Raw genomic sequence first — 19,592 nt, 5'->3', positions numbered from 1 at the left:
TGAAGAAAGTGAAAAGACACAGCGAAAATGAGGGAATTAAAGTACTAAAAAAAAAAAAAAAAAATTTTTTTTTTTTTTTTTTTTTTAAGGAGTACAGTTTTCCAGAAATTAGAAAACCAGGTACTAACTTTCAAAATTACCAACTCCCCTGTTTCCCTTTTTTAAATGGCGAGCTGACTTGTAACTACCGCTAAAAGACATTCACATACTCCTATGTTTCTACTATTTTAACATACTGGAGAATTTGGAATAAAAAGCTTAAGAAAATAACTGATCAAAATTGAGCTGAGCGTATCTGTCACGCCTCACTTTGCCTAAGACGCAGAATTTACACTCAAGAATTTAACGCAAAGCACAAAACGTTGCAAATCATTTTCTCTGAGTGTCACTTCCCCCTACGTAGAACCATCACGTTTGGAATTTGATCACACACAGGAGGACACAGTCAAGGAGCTTTTTTTCCCTAATGGGGAAATCGTTGCAGACAACTTAGTAGCAGACAATGCATCATTTAGTGAGCTTCGAAGAATCACAAATTAATTTCACAAGAGAAAATCAGCTGACTTTGTAATCACACATTTGGGGAAATATGAAATAATACAAGATGACGTACAGGAACTCATTCTTAAATTTAAAAAATTAGTTAAATGGAAAATTCCAAAAGGTGGGAGGTCCCCAATGAATCAATTTACAGCCTAAAGACATCCACTTATCAGATTATCCAATTCACGTCCCTTTTATGGGCAATGTCTAGTAAGAGAGTAAAAATAAGATCTGTTTAAAAACCCCTCGCGTAATAATTGGGGAAACTCACTGTATACTTTTAACTATTATTAACACCTTTCTTTAAAGACTTAAGAGTATGTGGGATCGATGGCAAATTAGTCATCTCTTGTCATTCTGTCCTCACTGCGTTCCAGCCATCCCTGTCTTCTCTCCGTTCGCTATCCACGCTCTCTCTCTGCCTGGAATGTTTTCTCTCCCAGTAGTTGCCTCACTGGTCCACATCCCACCCAAACTCCATTAAATTATGGTATCTTTCATAAAATCAAATGCTTTTCTTTCATCCAATTTATGGCAAAATGTAATTATATATTTGTATGTTTACTGTCTTCCTTCCCCAAAAGACTGTTAGCTCCATAAGGGCAGGAATCATGTCTGTTTCATTCTCCATATAACACTCAATGTCCATATAAGTATAAAACTGTAAGAAAAGGGTACGCCGATAACCCACAAATAAAACAGACAAAAGATGAAAGACATTTCACGAAGAGCTGGCTCCTAAAAATGTGAAAAGAATTTAACCTCATCCAGAAGGAACTGCAAATTAAAACTTCAATGAGATGCCACTTTTCACCTATCAGATTAGAAAAGATCGAAAAGTTGGATAACATGCTGTGATGTCAGGATGTGTGGAACTAAGCATTATCACATATTGCTGACAGTAGCTATTTAATTTTAAAATGCACATATGCATAAACATTCAAAAAAAGTGAGAAAAGATGTAAAAGTATTGAGAAAAAATGAAAGCGTTGTATACATTAAGGATGCACTCTATGCATTAACATACGACAAGAACAAAAACATCAGTTGGGATTAGTAAAATAAATTAAGGCACATCCATAAAACAGACTTTTATGCAGCCTTTAAGAAGAAAAAGAGCCTCTCTTTACTGAAAGGTAAAAAGTATGGCAGAGCACACTGCACATGGACACTATCGTTTGTATAATACGTACATCTACACACATCAAGCGGGGACTATACCTTCTCCTGTATATCTATAAAATGCCTCTGGAAAAACGAACGAGAGATAGTCACAGTAGCTACCTCCTGTGAGAACAACCAGAAGACAAGGAGACAGAAGATGCCAGTCACCTTGCCTTTCACTGAGGACCCTTTATATACTTAGGCATATATCCAAAAATAAATTTAAAAAAACTTTTCTAACCTTAAATGCTATATCGTGATTTCTCCTATGCACTGAAGATTAACAAAACCATTCCTTAAGATGGCCATGAAATTAAAAACACAGTTCTCATATTAGATGGTTGAATCAATAGTTTCTATAAAATTTTAATAAGCAGGGAGTATAATTTAAATATTTCGCTGTATCGTAAATATTACTTCATTTCCTCAGTCATTTTTCCAAATTAGAAAATGCTCAATCAAAATAAATTAGAAAGTACTTCAGTTTGAAGAACAAAAGAACACACTCTTAATGTCTTGCTGTAATGCACAAGCGGTTATGGTAGACAGTTTTTAACCAACTTATTTTACTTAATACTATAGCATGAACACGCTTCCATGTCAACAGGTAGAAACATACATCATTATGTTTATGGCTGTATTGTATTTCTTTTTTACATCTTTTTTTAAACTGAGATAGAAGTAACATATAAAATACACATACTGTAAGTGTTCAGTTTGATGTGTTCAGACAATTGTTTCTACCCCTGTAATTAGTTCTCAAAACAAGATACAGAACATTTCCATCAACTCATGCCCTTTTCCAATCAATTCCCCCACCTCCCTAAAAAGAACACCATTCTGACATTCTGATTTGTATAAATGAATAGATCAATTTTGTCTATTCTTAGACTTCATCAAATGGAATCATACAATATTTATTCTTTTGGTCTGGCTTCTTTTGCTTAACGTGATTTTGAGGTTCATTTGTGTTACTGCACATTTCAGTAGTTCATTATTTTTTATTACTGATGTAGTACGTACTCCATTGTAGAAATATACCATAAATTTTCAGTCCATTCTCTTGGTGGTCGATATTTGGATTATTTCCAGTTTAAAGACATTAAGAAAGTGTGTGTACAAGTCTTCTTGTGGACATGTTTTCATTTTCCTTGGGTAAATTTCTAAGAGCGGAATTGCTGGGTCATATGGTTTATCGTTTAACTTTGGAAAACTCTTTCGTGGTTTTCAGAAAGTGGTTGTACCACTTTGCATTCCCACCAGCAACATGTACAAGTCGCTGCACATACTCATCAACATTTGAGGTCGTCGGTCATTTTAACTTTAGCCATTCTAGTTTCTACTAGTAGTTTGAACTTGCATCTCCCTGATGATCACACATTACCTGGCCTGTGCACATGTCCCCTCCCCCCAGGGCTGCAGCCATAATAAACTTCTTCCAGGTGTCTCAACATGTTGTGTTCTTGCTAAACTCTGACCCATAAATCAGAATTCTCTTCTCATAACCTGGAATACCTCCCCATCCCCTGTATCACCCCCTTAAGAATTTGGCTAACGCTAGTGCCGTTCAGGTTTCAGCTTGAATACTACTTGCTTCAGAAAGCCTTCCTAGATCCCCTCCTTTCACATGGAAGAAAACACTTGATTATAATAAACCAAAAAACGAAACCCGTTGCCATCGAGTCAATTCCAACTCATAGCAACCCTAGACGACAGAGTACAACCGCCCCATAGGATTCCAAGGAGCGGCTGGTATATTGAACCGCTGACCTTTTGGTTAGCAGCCATCTCTTAACCACTGTGCCACCAAGGCTCCTTCATTGTAATACTGTGTTTATATGTCTTCCCTGTTCTGCCCCTAGGATGGGACCAGGTTGGTCTTGTTCACCTCCTGTATGCCCAGAGCCTAGTACAGTAAATATTTTTGAATGAATGACAGGGTAAATAACGAAAGGCTTTGAAATTAATATTTCAGCTGAGTCTTAAAAAATGAGTAGAACTGAGATTATATAATGCACAAAAAGAAAAACATCCAAGGTGAAGTATGGGGAAATTCCTTAGGATTATGAAATAACATGTGTCTGAGGACACCCACATAGTTCCTGTGAGGCAGGAAGAGATTAAAGACAAAGGTGGACAAGTAAGGAAGAAGCAGACAGAAGAGTCTGTATGTGCCAGCCAAAGGAGGTTGGTCTTCAGCTTTTGACAATGAAATGTCACTGCAGCATTTTAAAGCAAAGAAGGAACATGACCAGATTCACACATTGGAAGCATAGCTTTGTCAGTAAAATGGAAGACAACTTAGAAATGGCACAGCTGGAAAAAGGAAGACTGGACAGAGATTTTCATAACAATACAAAACAAGAGCAATAGGGATGGATATCAGTCGTCAGACTGCAGAGCTATTAAAGGGGCAGAATTGACAAGGTCTTTTTTTTTTTAAAAGAACCATCGAGTCAATCTAGACTCACGGCAGCCCTATAGGACAGAATTGCCCCATAGGGTTTCCAAGGAGCGCCTGGTGGATTTGAACTGCCGACCTTTTGGTTAGCAGCCGAACTCTTAACCACTGTGCCACCAAAGCTCCTTTTCTTGTGTTTTTGATAGGGACTGAGTGAGGAGCCCTGAGGGTGCAGTGGGTAGTGCTGGGCTGCTAATCAAAAAGCTGGTGGTTTGAACTCATCAGCCACTCCACGAGAGAAAGCTGTGGCAGTCTGCTTCCATAAATACTACAGCCATGGACACTCTATGGGGCAGTTCTACTCTGTCCTAATAGGGCGAGTTAGAATAGACTCGACGGCAATGGGTTTGGTTTTGGTTTAGGGACTGACTGCATGTGAAACAAACAGCAGACTGAAAGGCTGGTGCCACAGTTGTTATGAGAACTGAATCTGGGACAAGGCTGCCTTCCTCTGGTCCTGACTCCACACTTACAAACTGGATGACCTTGGACATGTTCCCTAGCACCTCTACCTCAGTTTCCTCAACAGTAAAATGAGGATAATAAAGGTTCTTAACTCATAGGAATGCTGGAGGATTGACTGAATGTAAGTGCTTAGAACATACTTAGTACATAGTAAGCATCCAGTAAGTTTTAGCTGCAGCGATTAACCATTAACTAGGGAAGAAGAAAGATATCTAGGTTGGAGCTTTAGATCAAGAAGTAGCCCAAACTGCCGGTAACTGAAACAAGAGTGTGGACAAGCACACAAAATGAGAGAGAAGGACCAAGGGGTATTCCCCCATACTGGAGAACCAAGACATTAAAGAAGTGAGCAGAGAGGAAATAAGAAGAGGTGAGAAAACATGCTCAGCAATACAGAAACAGAACCAGGAGAAAAAGAGCTTGGGATCATAGAAGCCAAAGAGAAAAGAATTTCAAGAATGGAGTGGTCAGTGTCAATACTGCAAACAACTCCTCCCTGAAGACACAAAGTACCCAACGAATGGAGCAACTGAGAAGTCCGTCGTGGCCTTTACTAGGACCCATGGTGTAAACGGAAGCCAGCAGCTGAAGTAAACGAGAGGTAGAAGTAAACCAGAGCCATTTTCACTCAAGATGAACTGGAGTTAGAAGGACTGGGGTAGAATGCAGTTGTTGTTAGCTGCTGTCAAGTCGGCCCAAACTCATGGTGACTCCATTTACAATGGAAACAAAATGCTTTCCATCCCCATAATCAGTTGTGGATCGGATCGTTGTGATCCACAGGGTTTTCACTGGCTGATTTTCAGAAGTAAACCACCAGGTCTCTCTCCCTAGTCCATCTTAGTCTGGAAGCTCCAATGAAGCCTGTTCAGCAACATGGTGACAGTCACTCCTCCACTGCCAGATGGGTGATGGCTATATATGAGATGAACTGGGCAGGAATCAAACCCAGTCTCCAGTGTAAGAGGCCAAGAATTCCATCATTGAATCTCTGGGTTAGAACACGTACTAATACAAATGTACATTGCTACTTCAACTACTGACCTTATTTTAGACACTGGTAATACATTGCTTTGATTCTTTTGATGAAATACTAAGTATCTTTTGGCTCTAAACACACTCCAAATTTGCAATTTACACTGAACACCACAAGACATACTAACATCTCACCGTTCTGTCAATTTTACAGTAGCCTTTGGTAAAATGCCATAAAATCTGACCTGTATAAAATGCATAATAAATTAGCCTGTATAAGAACGCTAAAGGTACATTTTTCTAGGGCAACTCAGTAAATTTGGATTCTTATTATTTGAAAAAGTAAACTACAAATATTTCCCCTATTTCAATAAGCAAACGGGCAGAGTTAAGAGAGGATAAAGTTCACTTATCTATAAACCTAGATAAAAAGATGTAAGAGGATGGTAGAAAAAGTAGGTAATAGTTTGCATTCTTGGTATAGCAATGAGTTCAAGCAATATGGCACCCCGGTGGCATAGCAGTTAAGAGCTATAGCGGCTATCCAAAAGGTCAACAGTTCAAATCTACCAGGCGATCCTTGGAAACCATATGGGGCAGTTTCTATTCTGTCCTATAAGGTTCCTATGAGTCGGAAGCGACTCGATGGCAATGGGTTTTTGTTTTGTTTTGTTTTTTTAATATTAACTGATGGTACTTGTTGTGGGCTGAAATTGTGTCCTTCCAAAATATATGTTCAATTCTAACCCCCAGTACCGGTAAATGTGACCTTATTTGAAAAGTGCATCATTACAGATGTAATCAGTTAAGATGAGGTTATCAGGGTGGGCCCTAATCTCTTTATGACTGGTGTATTTATAAGAAAAGAAGACAAGAGACACAAATGGAAGAGATGGCCACGTGAAGACACAGGAAGACGGGTGCAGAGACTGGTGTGATGCTGCCACAAGCGAAGAAACACCTGGGACCACCAGAAACTAGAAGAGGCAAGGAGGGATTCCTTGCGTACAGCCTTCAGAGAGAGCACAGCTCTGCCGACACCCTCATTTTGTATTTCATTTTCTATTTCTAGCCTCCAGAACTGTGAAAGAATAGATTTATGTTGTTTTAAGCCACCCTGTTCATATATTTTGTTACAGCAGCTCTAGGAAACTAATGGGCTCAAATACAGCAAAGACCACAAAGATGGCACAGGACCGGGTAGCTTGTAGCTCTCTTATATACAAGGTCACCATGAGTTGGGACTAACTCAAAGGCAACTAACAACAACAGGAAACTAACAACTCCTGGTTCTATTTCCGCACTGCTGAGCATTCCTTTTTCATCATCTCTTATTTCCTCCTCTGCTCACTTCCACGCAGCTCATATTTAGGGCCGTATTTCCCACTTAAAATGTCTGCATAGAGAAGCTGCTCAAGACTTTGGGAAACACACAAACTGCTCTAATTTCCAAAAACTCCATTGAGCACCAGCCTCAAGAGCAGAAGCAGACGTAATAACTGTTGTAATGTCTCAGAGCCCAGAGAAGAATAATGAATATGGAATATGCTGGGTGCTAGTCAAAGGAGATGCTGAGGTTAATGTTTCAGCTGCTTGACTCTGAATAAGGACTTACATTTTGATGTAGTATAAACACCATGCAGTATTTAAATGCATTTATCCAAAAAATATTCAATATGAAGCCTCAAAGTAAAATGAATGTTAACACACAAGTTATTTTCCAAGAAAACAAGTACAGACAGAAAATGTGCTGAGTATTTAATGGAAGGAGGTTTCTTTTAATCCACTGGATTTGTGTTAGAAGTAGGTACCACAGCTATAATTGAATAAATTACTTGGGATCACAAAAAAAAAAAAAAAAAAACTAGATGTTGTTTACATGGATCTCCCTTTAGTTAACTAGATTTTCATTTTTAAAAAGCTTACAGAACTGAATACTGCTGCCACGGGGGGAAGAATCAAACAAGTCATTGTTAGAATAGATTATGGGGATCATTTGAGTTATGTTTCTGTTAAGTTCCCACGATCAATTGGTATTCTTCAGGGACAATGAAAGCTTACATGGACTCTGCTGGAATTAACAGGTTCTGCACTGCAACAGCTAGCTTGCAAATTTGAGTACAGACATTTAATCCATAGACTCATCTTCAAAAAGAAAAACAAGTCATTGCATAAGCATTACCCTACTGTCGAAAAAATTCTATCAGTAATGGCACTTAGTTCAAGCTCAGAATTTTAAATAATGAAAGCATACCTAAAAATCTATTAAGTTTTTCTCTCTCTCTCTCTCACACACAGACACAGACACACACACACACACACACACACACACACACAAATACATCTGGGCAAGGACCACTAAGAGTGTATGTTCAAATAAGTAGGAAAAAATGCTACTATTCTAGTTCTACAAATAAATGAACATGAGTGAAGGGTTATAGCTGGAAGGGAAAGACCAGAAACAAAACTCATTTGCCCCAATGTGGCTCTAAAACAATTTTTTTCTTTAAGCAAAATAGTATCAGTAAGGAACAGGCCTATATTTCAGAACATTTCTCAATGCCAAGAGAGCAGCTCCCAAAAGGGATTGCAGAAAAATGATGGCTGAGCATTAGACTATAATTTGCAATCCCTCCCTCCACACCTTAACCATCTTCTATCCATAACACTGAGTTGAATCATATGAAATTACCATTTTTGTACATCAAAAGTGGGCAAATATCAGGAATTTCATATGGTTTGACCTAAAGAAAATGGCAAACAGAACAGGTTAAAAACAAAATAAATAAAAATTTGTATCCACGTAGAACCAGGAGAAGAGGGCCATCCACTGACATAAAATTGGTGGCAATTCGGGTAGATGCAGTGCAAGTGAAGCTTAAAGAATTCAAGAAGTACTGACTTGCAATTCTCCTGCATGAAGATCAGCATGGAGTCCCAAGTCACAATCAAGAATATCCTAAGGAAATCTTGTCTACAGCCCCTAATGTGAAGGGACAAGGGCTAAGGCGAGGCTGAATCTCAGAACGCCACTAATCACAGTTCCATTCTTCACCTGAAGGCTTGAAGTGAGCCCCACCCTACAGGAGCCCCTCTCCCCATATGCTAGGGCAGCTTCCGAATGCAGCCACCCCGGAAGGGAAGCCAAGCACAGCCTCACCTTACCTAACACAGCAGGCAACAGGCTCAGTTTCCTTTCGGGATGGTTGGGCTCTGCCCTACACTCTACGAAACAGCACCTTCAGAGACAGCCTCATACCCTACCTAGTTTTGTTCTTAGTTGCTGTGGAGTCGGCTCCAACTCATGGCAACCTTACGCATTAAAAAAAAAAAAAAAAAAGTTGTCCAGTCCTGTACTATCTTCATGATCACTGGTATGTCTGAGTCCACTGCAGCAGCTATTATACAGTGCCTTCCAACCTAGGGGGCTCATCTTCCAGCATTTTATCAGACAATATTCTGTTATGACCCATAAGGATTTTATTGGCTAATATTTGGAAGCAGATAGCCAGGCCTTTCTTCCCACCTAACTTACAGGACACAAAAAAGAAAACTAGATACAGAAAGCTGAACCCAGGCTCAGCAGCTTCACCAAAGGGAAGACACTTCTTAGATGGGGGACTCCCTCTCTGGATCTTCTCCAAACCCAGATCCTCCCTTCCCCTCAGTCAGTCCTACTTATAACCTGGGCACCATCCTCGGCTGCTGGACCCTGATGCTCATGTCATCTTCTAGGATCCAGCTCTCCAGCATGGGATCTCAGGAGAAAAGTATCAGCTAGCTTTCCGGTTTGAAGCAACAGGAACTGGAGAAGAAATATACAGAGGACAGCACCGGGCACAAAGAATTGTGTGCAGGATGCAAGTCCATGCTTAACAAAGGGTTGGAAGGAACTGAGGGGCCCTGCTGTGGGGACCCCAGGGGCCATGACGCAGGACACAGAGTTTTGCAAATGCACAGGTGCTGTAGGGAATGACCTGGAACCTCCCCCTCTGCATCCCTTCCGTCCATCTGTCCGCCCTTGCTTCACTCTCTCACAATTCAAAGTACTGGGAAATAATACACTGATTAGCTGAGTTCAGGTCATAGCTGACCTGTCTGACTGAGGGCAGCAAGATGGAGGATCTGAGTCATGTGTGTGAGAGGAAACCAGGTGGAAAGGATGCTGGCAGCCAGAATTAACTATTATCCGCTGCTAGGAAAGGGAAAGTATTTGGTTAGAAAAGGAACGGATTCAAGGTAAGTTACATGCTCTCTGTTTTAGGACAAACCCCAGGCGTGACTAGAGTTCTTACTCAAGAATGAATAAAAAGGGGGAAAATATTTGGACTTATAGGCAACATATAAAGAACACAGAACTAATGAGTTATAAAAAAACAGTTTAAAGCCAAACATTCCATGTCATAAAAGAATGGGCTCAATACTAAAAGAATGAATCAGAGGGAAAAAAAAAGACCTTAGGAAGAATCTCCCAAAATGCAGTAAAAATAACACAGAAATGTAAATAGAAGTATATATGCAAAAGAGACTAGACAATCAGATAACTGAATTCTAAAACAAATTAAGAGAAATAATCAATTAATGGAAAATTTATATATCCCTAGATACGTAACAGTGAAATTTTAGAATTTCATAAATAAAGAAAAAAAATCCTAAACACATCTAGGCAGAGAAAAAACTGGGTTATCTTCAATGAAGCATTATATATGGAAGCTTTTCTAGAAGATAAAACATAAGTTTTACGGTTAAAATCTCCCATTAAAAGATGAAGACTCTCGGAATGACTTCTGTACTCAAAACTGTACACAGTGTCTTCCAGAAATATCAAAGTGGCAGATAAAATTTAAAATATTAAGAGCAGCAAATACTTATTGAAGACTTATAATATGCCAGCCATTGTGCTAAGCATTTTACTTGTATTAATTCAATCTTCATAAAAACTGAATACAATAAAAAACCGGTTACCGTCGAGTCGATTCCGACTCATAGTGACCCTATAGGACAGAGTAAAACTGCCCCATAGGGTTTCCAAGGAGCACCTGGTGGATTTGAACTGCTGGCCTTCTGGTTAACAGCCGAGCTCTTAACCATATTATCCCCACTTGACAAATGAAGACATTGAGGCATACAGAGGTTAAGTATCTTACCCTAAGTCACACAGTAGATGGAGGCAGCAAGATTTGAACCTATGCAGACCGGCCCCAGTACCCAGCCTTTTTAACTATCACCCTAAATTGACTGTCCTTAAAGTACAGAGCTGCTATAAGTTGGAATCAATTTGATGACAATGTTTTTTTGGCTTTTGGTTTTTTTTTTTTTTTTAAGCAAAAAGGAGAACACAGCCCAGGCAAATCCAAACAAATGAACAACAAAAGAACAGTAGTGATATTGATACTAGTCACTAAAAGAAGAGACGGCAATTTGTCAATGATGAAAGATACAGTTTTCAATGAAGAAAAAGAAATGCCAGCTCAAGAGTAAGCAGAAGTTAGCAGTTCCTGCTCCACAGTATGTGTCTAATAAGTACCTGTTAAATGAATGAATGAACTGATGAAGAAGCAAGCAAAGATCAGGCATGAACCCTTATGTACTGAATTTAAAACACAAAAAACATAAAACAAACTACCTAAGAATAAAAAGAAGCTGATGGGAACAGCAGCAAAAAGCAGGGATAGCCAGTTCTGATTTAAGGACTGTTTTGGCTATGAGCATTTGTTAAAAGTGACTGCTATATTAGAGAACAAGCTTCTCATTTTCTTACGTGCAATTTCATTCCTATAGAACAGTCTGTTAAAGCAGAAAACTGCACCCAGAACTGAGCTATATACAAGACACACAAAGCACGTCCCTCAAACAACTACCAGCTACTTCTGTCAGTTCACCACCATGTTAGAGCCACACCCATCCCCATATGATGTACAACTTTCAGCCCAATTTCAGATATAACCCTCCTCCCCTGCTTCAAAATAACTCATAAGCTATACCGCTTTGATGCTCACTTCCACAATCAAACTTTGTATCTTTTTCAAGGTAAACTGACATATTTAGTATAGTACGTATTTCTCAACCATTAACACATGCAAAACTGTGTTGGCACTTTTAATACATTCCTATCTTTTTTTTTCTAATGTATCACTGATGATGTTCTTACCACCTATTTCCCAAAAGTCCTGTGGTTTTTATTGCACAATTTTGCACAGCACAGTGATTTTGAGTGTGTATGTTGCGTTATAGCAGAAATGACTGTACACAAATATACACAGCAATTGTAAAATACTGAATAAGCAGACACTTATCAAACTCTCTATACTACAAACATCTTCTTTGTTATATTAGAGAACTAATTTCTCATTTGTTTATGTGCAATTTCATTCCTATAGAACAAAGAGAACCACAAAAAAATCCTAAAGAATAAAAATTGTACAGTCCATACTCTGATCATAAAACAATAAAACTAGTTTTTAATATCTAAAGTGTAACTGAGAAAAAAATACCACTTGGATATTGAAAATCATTCTCTAAAATTCAAGTAAATGAGAAAACAAGTACAGTTATAGACTATTTAGGGAAAAAATACAATAATGAGAACATTACACATAAAAATTTTAAAAAGCAGTAGGAACAGTACAAAAAGGCAAACACAGAAATGTGTTCCTTATTAAAACAAATGAACTGGGTATTAAGTATTAATGAAAGCACATAGAAGGTGTTAGTAAAGACAAAAGCAAAAAGGTCAAAAGTAAAAATAGGTTAAATATAAATAGGTTCTTTGAAAGGGAAGACAAAAGCCCATAAAAATAGTAAAAACGCTAATCAAGATTAAAAAAAAAAAAAAAGATACCCAAAACAAGCAATAAGAGAGCAAAAATAACTATCGATGTAATAAATATTAAATATCTGAAGAATCTCAGTGAAATCTTCATAAAATGAAGAATTCTTTTAGCAAATATGAAGCATTTCTACTCAAGGATTAACGTAACACTTAAACAGACCAAAAATATTTTAAAAACCTTAAAACGTATTCAAAGAATGATTTACAAGACAAACATCAGTTCCACTTGGTTTTACAGGACAGTTCTTAATTTTAAGGTTACAAACTCGGTAGATAGCTAGTACGCAGTAGGCTTCAGAAATGCCAACGTCTTATGTTTGACTGCGTGTATGTGCATCTGTGTGCAAATTAGCTGCTAACATTTACATTTAAAAGTTAAGGTATTTACACAGCATTTTCTAGCTCCACTTTGTCTTCAAAAATTGGAGGGACATCCTGACAACCCAGTTTCACGTGGCAACATGTGGTTGGCATAGAAGAATGGATACCCTCTTTGGATGTGGTAGTTACTCTGGCTTCACTCCAGTACCCCCAGGGCCTACCACCCTTACTTACGGCAGCTTCCTGGCCAGCCTGGTAAGCATTTATGCACGCTACCGCAAACAAACAAAAAAATGCTCCAATGGATAATGATGGAAAATCACTTTTAACTGTTTATGTCAATTTCCATCAAATCCACAGAAATTTTTTGATGGGGTAGGAAGAACTTAATTAATTAAAGATCTTTTGGAAAATTAAATATCACTCATTAAAATAATGTTTCAATAAAGAAAGACAAAGGGAAGATTTGCACTGTAAGTTAAAACGTATCACAAAGCTGCAATAATTAAAATGGTATGGTACAGTGAAACAGAAAAGTCAAATGAAATAGGTCAAGAAGCCCAGAAATCAATGCATATTTAAAATAAAATAAAGACAGCACACCAGATCAGTAGAAAAGGATTTAATTCTTAGGCAGGCAGCACAGCACAGCCTCCAAGGGCACACCGTCTGGAGCCAGACGGCCTGGGCTGGAATATCAACACTGCCATGAGGGCGACTCTGGGCAAGCCAGTGTCCTCATCTGTAAAATAAGTGGATGTAAAACTGTAACTACTCCACAGGATCGCGGTGAGGATTATTAGTTAATATTTGTAAAGTACTGAGAACAGGGACTAATAAACATAGTAAGTGCTGTATGTTGTTGTTGTTAGATGACACTGAGACAGCTCCAATCCGTGTGGTTAAATAAATAAAAGTAAGCAATTTACACTGAGATAACTCTTAACTCCTAGAAGTGAAGAACATGGTGAACAGAACCACCATGAGACCATACAAAAAATTAATGTCAGGATTTAAAAAAGTAAATGGTAAAAAATTAAAGTGGGAGAAAACATACTACCTCATGTCTAATTGTTAATGACCTTTCTAAATATGACAGCCAAGGTAATAAAAAAAAGAAAACAGATTAGTAGATTTGAATACATAAAAATTAAAAACTTCCGTGTATCAAGCACTAGGAATTAAAAACAAACAGAAACTTGAAAGAAATAAGAGTTCAGATACATATATACATATAATTCTTATAAGTCAGTAGAAAAAGTACATAATCAAGGAATTCACAAAAAATGAGTACTTACCCTGTATGTATGAGAAAAAATGCAACATTATAAACAACCAAAAATTCAAGTTAAAATATTTTCGACCACTAAATTGGCCATGGTTTTAAACATTATAGTGTTGGCCAACAGACAGAGAAACTGGTATGTGACTATATGGAAGATGGAAGAATATACGGAAACAACTTTTCCAGGGATCACTTTGGTAAGATGCTTTAAAAAAAAAACTTTCAAATATTGAGCCCCTCTGACTCAGTAATTCCACTTACAGGACAAAGTTGGAACATAAAGATTTCAATGGAAAAATTTCTATTCACATTTTCAGAAATGAACCAAAATCAAGAAGAAAAGATATGAAGAAACATTTTAAGTTTCAGATGTAATAGTTAGAATTTTCACTTTCTAAAAAATCTAATACTTGTTTTGTAGCACAATTAATCTTTAATATTACCAAATGTCAAAAAACAGTTTTAAAACAAACCTTTTAACAGCATCCTTCTTCTGAGTATCTATTACATCCCACCACTTTGAAAGGTAAGAGATCTCAGACCACATAAATTTCCTCCTTGAGTCTTCTTTCAGCTTTATGACCATGTTATTAAGCATGTACTGAGTCTTGTCTCTAAAGTAGTCATCAAAAGTCTTCAACCAACCTAAATCAAGACACAAATACACCACAAAGGTCTGATTCATATATCTGATTTCAATTCAGTCACATTCCATTGCATTACCTCTGGATACTCTTAGATGTTTCAGTCATATAAAGACACATTTTTAAAGTTTAGCAAATGTTTTCAATTAATGAAAATCAATCTGAGTGGACAGGAGACTCAAAAAAGTCACACTCTAACACTGAAATGATGAAAGTATTCTGAAAACTGCACCAACTCCAATAAGAAATGCGAGAAATGAAAAACATGGTTTAAGGCCAAAAGAGATTTACAGTCTAGCATAATTATGGAGCCCTGCTGGCATGGTGGTTAAGAACTCAGCTGCTAATTAAAAGGTCGGCAGTTGGAAGCCATCAGCCGCTCCTTCAAAATCCTATGGGACAGTCCTCTCTGTCCTGTAGGGTCACTATGAGTCAGAATTGACTTGATGGCAATGAGTGGGTAGCATAATTATAAGAGCCCTGATAGAGCAGTTGTTAAGCACTCGGCTGCTAACCAAAAGGCCAGCAGTTCGAACCCACCAGCCACTCCACAGGAGAAAGATGCAGCTTAAACATTACAGCCTTGAAAACCTTTTGGGGCAGTTCTACTGTCCTGTAGGGTCGCAATGAGTCAGAATCGACTTGATGGCAATGGGTAGCATAATTATAGTATATAATTTTATTGTTCACAATTTATCTATACTTTAAGGAATTTTTGAATCTTAAAAATCTGAACAAGTTGACAATATTGCTCTCATGATATGGGATCAAAATTGCATCCTCTGATGCCACATCTAAAAGTACCAACCCAGTTGCCCAGCTGCTTGTTGTAATAGCTGTCAATAAGTTGTACACCTGTAAAAAGTAGAACCAGCAAAAGTTGTGTGACAGATATATTCACAACAATAAAAAAAAAAAAAAGACTTGCTGCCAAGGCTGCTTATGTACAACCAACCAACCAGCTTATGGGATTTGGTTCCTTGGTCATGGCTTCATGGGATATCCCAATTAAGTGGACTAATAACATATTTAGTGCTTCTGTTCTATCTCCTAGTTCACTGCACAGTGCCTGTAGTCTTAAAAGCATGCAAGCGGTCATCCAAGGGACAACTGGTCTCTAGTTGCCCAACTCAAAGAACGTAATCAATGTCACTAAACTGTACACGTGGAAACATGAGCTGGTGTATGTTTCTGCTGTGTATATTCTCGACAACAACAAAAATAATTTTTTTAAAGTCTATCTAAATAAATAAAGCCCCTACCCATGAAAAAAGTTAAAATCAGGAACAGCAAATTAAAAATATAATCTATATCTAAAACCTAGCAGCAGAATAATAGGTAATGACAACCCTGATATGACTACTGAGAAATAGAATTCAGCCAACAACAGGCACTAGTTCCAGAAAGTTGCTTATCATTCCTTTTGTTTGGAAGCACAAATTGAGACTAGTCAAACGGCAAATACAGACACATCTATGCAGTTTTTTTGTTTTTTCAAAAAGTATAGATATTGATAGCTTGGCTCTCTGATTTTTTCTACTAAATCACAACTATTCTGATAATTTTATCTGAAGACACTGGCAATTTGGCTCTAAGAAAAAATTTTTTATAAGATTTATCTCCAAATATAACCCTCACATGGCAGACTACTACTAACCAACGCAAGGAACGACCAAGGCAAAAACGTCCACAGCCACAAATTCCACCTGCTGGCGGTAGGCAGAGTGGACACCTTGGAGAATACCTTGTTCCCGTCTATGAAGTCTTACAAGAAGAGGCATTTCTCCATATTCAAGCAGAACTACAGCTCTATTGTTTGTACTTCTAACATGTAAGAAGACTAAAATATTAGGGTCCAGCTGGTTGTCCCTTTTACCTGTCTGCTTTTAAATTAACATTCAATGCATATTATAATCACTGGCCAAAAAAAAAAAATTTGCTAGGGCAGAAAAAACAAACCATGCCGGCAAAGCAAATATCAGCTTCTAAAAAAGGCACTGCAGCTTTAACTGTATTTATCCTTTTTGCTTTAACCGAAATATCCATCCATTCATTCTACAAATACTTACTGAGCACCTACAACATGACAGGCTCATGAACCTATGAGCCAAAAAAAAAATACAGTGTAAAATATTCTCTATATGACTTTCTTGCTCTGGGGCACTTTCAAGCTGGTTTAAGCAAGACAATATTGTTTGTTGTTGTTTGCCCTCGAGTTGATTCCAACTCATAGAGATCCTATAGGACAGGGAAGAATTGCCCATAGGGTTTCCAAGGCTAAAATCTTTATGGGAGCGGACTTTCAGGTCTTTTCTCCCTAGGAGCAGTTGGTGGGTTTCAAATGCCAGCCTTTTGGTTAGGAGCAGGGTTCCTTAGCCAAAGAAGGCTTCTTGGATATTCAGCTTTTCCAGGTTTAAATGAAAAGCCTGTACCTACAGAAAGACTATAATAAGCTAAACACAGATTACTCTATAACTTGCCTTGTATAAAGGTCTCTAATGAAATAGTGGTTTGCAAAGAATCCCATCTTGCTTCAGAGAAACTCCTAATCTGGAGCCCTGGCCCAGGGCACTGAGCCAGGATTCACATTTGAATTCCCAGAGATAAGCAAAAACAAAAACAAATCCAACCATGCCAAAACTCCTGAGTTAAAAAATGTCCAGTGCTCAATACTGAGCCTGGGATATAACAGCACCTGATAAAGACTAGCTATCGTCGTCTTTAATTGTCCCTTTCCCATTTCTACCACCATATCAGTAAACCGAAACCCACTGCCGTCAAGTTGATTCCAACTCATAGAGACCCTATAGGACAGGTAGAACTGCTCCATAGGGTTTCCAAAGCTTTAAATCTTTCCAGAAGCAGACTGCCCCATCTTTTTCCCGTGGAGCTGCTGGACGGTTTGAATCGCCAACCTTTCAGTTAGCAACTGAGTGCTTAACCACCGCACCACCAGGGTTCCTCAACCAGGTAAAAGGGGAGATAAAAACGGTATTGAAAACTACATAATTTATTTAACACATTTAATTACAAATGGTCCCTGACTAGCAACGAGGTTCCTTTGAATCCATTGTAAATCAGTTCTAACGTAAGTCGAATATCTCATTTTTTTCTTTTAGCTTTCATTATTATTATCTTTTATTATCAGTATCTTCATAAATCTGATCTTTATTTGTCTTTGGGAGTTTGTATACGAATGATAACATGGGCAAGTTATGCACTGCAACACTGTATGTAGTACATATTACTAACAATAAGATGTACAAAAAAAAGACAGTCGTTAAGTATGGTTCAACGTAACTTGAATATGTTGTAAGTCGGACTACCTGTATACTATGCCACATAAACATTATACCAAAAATGCAATATCTTACTTAGACAGTGATTCTTAAACATACTGGCTACCTCAAATCTCAATTTACACAGAATTCACTCTGTGCCTTAGAGCAAGTTAGTGTTATTACCAAACAGAAAACAAAGATTACATAGGAAGAATTTACTTTATCAAGTACTATCATAATAAAAACCAAAAAAAAAAAAAAAAAACACCAACCAAACCCATCGCCACTGAGTTGATTTCAGCTCATAGTAACCCTACAGGACAGAGCAGAATTGCCCTATAGGGTTTCCAAGGAGCGCCTGATGGATTCGAACTGCCAACCTTTGGTTAGCAGGCATAGCTCTTAACTGCTAGGCCACCAGGGTTTCCACTATCATAATACTTAATGTAATATATGACAGCTGTCTTCGTATCGCAAGATGGAGCTGAGCCCACATGTTCCTAAGTTACACACATCTGTAGCATGCTTATTATACGTGCAACAAAGACAATGTCACTTATTTAAATGGCTCTATTAGAATTATCATCTTTAAAGCATCACATATTTCTTTTACCTACATTTTAACAAAGATCAAAACTAATTTCTAATTATTTGGCTATTAATTAAATTAAAGAACCATGAAGAGTAGAATGCCTCCAAAACTAATTTAATAATAAAATTCCAATAATCTAACATAAAAGTTAAATTTAGAAGAAATGGCCTTTATGAGGACTGATAAGCAAACTTTTCTCTTTTAAGAACAATTACTTATTTTGATCAGTTATAATTTGTTATGAACTACGACCATCTCAAAGAATGGTTTATCACAGGAGTTTTCATTGAGGAATCACAGTGACTGATCAATCCATTTTTGCCTTCAACACTTCATCCGCCCTTCAACAATTGGACAGAAAATACGTCAAAGATATTTACGAGAGACAAGAGCCAAGCTCAGAGATGCCAACTGAAAAACCTTCCATAAAACTCATCTATAATAGCTACTAATATCACTACAATATAGCACAATTAATGAAGAATGAACTAAAAGATAGCCTCTTGCACTTTTCAATATTGAGTAATATAACAGTAAATTAGCTTTTATTGCTCTTATACAATAGAGTAATCAAGTATTCCCTTTTACACGGAACTAGCTCTTTCTTTTTATAAATTACAGTAAAACTACAATTGTACGTTAGCATGAGACTAATCAGAAAGACAGTATTTTATGAAAAGTTGTATGGGATGAATTTTTGTGACATAAAAGTATATTCCTACCTCTAGATTTAATAATCTTAGGACACTGAGTTGCAAACTGATTTCCTTAAGTGGTCAATTCACAGCCTTTTTCTTTCCTGTGAATATACTTGGAAATTGAACCAAGGCTAGAAGAGCATCAAGAATACATTTCAATGTTATTATCTCTTATGACCATTGCCACAGAGTCATTTCTCACTCATGACGACCTCACATTTGTCAGAGTAGAACTGTACTCCATAGGGTTTCAATGGCTAATTTTTTTGGTATTAGATTTCCTTTCTTCTGAGGCACCTCTGGGTGGACTCAAACCTCCTACCCATAAAAC

General features: G+C 37.6%; 1 protein-coding gene across 1 annotated transcript in view; it reads right to left on the bottom strand.

Annotated features, from left to right (window-relative positions):
• MAN2A1 (mannosidase alpha class 2A member 1) overlaps positions 1–19,592 on the bottom strand; it is a 183,476-nt gene that overhangs the window by 122,130 nt on the left and 41,754 nt on the right. Inside the window, exon 4 of the mRNA XM_003404736.4 lies at positions 14,520–14,691. Coding sequence (XP_003404784.2) covers positions 14,520–14,691 — 172 coding nt within the window. The remainder of the gene's footprint in view (positions 1–14,519; positions 14,692–19,592) is intronic.

The sequence above is a fragment of the Loxodonta africana genome, chromosome 2 (assembly GCF_030014295.1).
Source record: "Loxodonta africana isolate mLoxAfr1 chromosome 2, mLoxAfr1.hap2, whole genome shotgun sequence".
NCBI classification, from domain to species: domain Eukaryota; kingdom Metazoa; phylum Chordata; class Mammalia; order Proboscidea; family Elephantidae; genus Loxodonta; species Loxodonta africana.
Note: the sequence above shows the minus strand (reverse complement) of the source record. Positions and strands in the feature narration are given on the sequence as shown.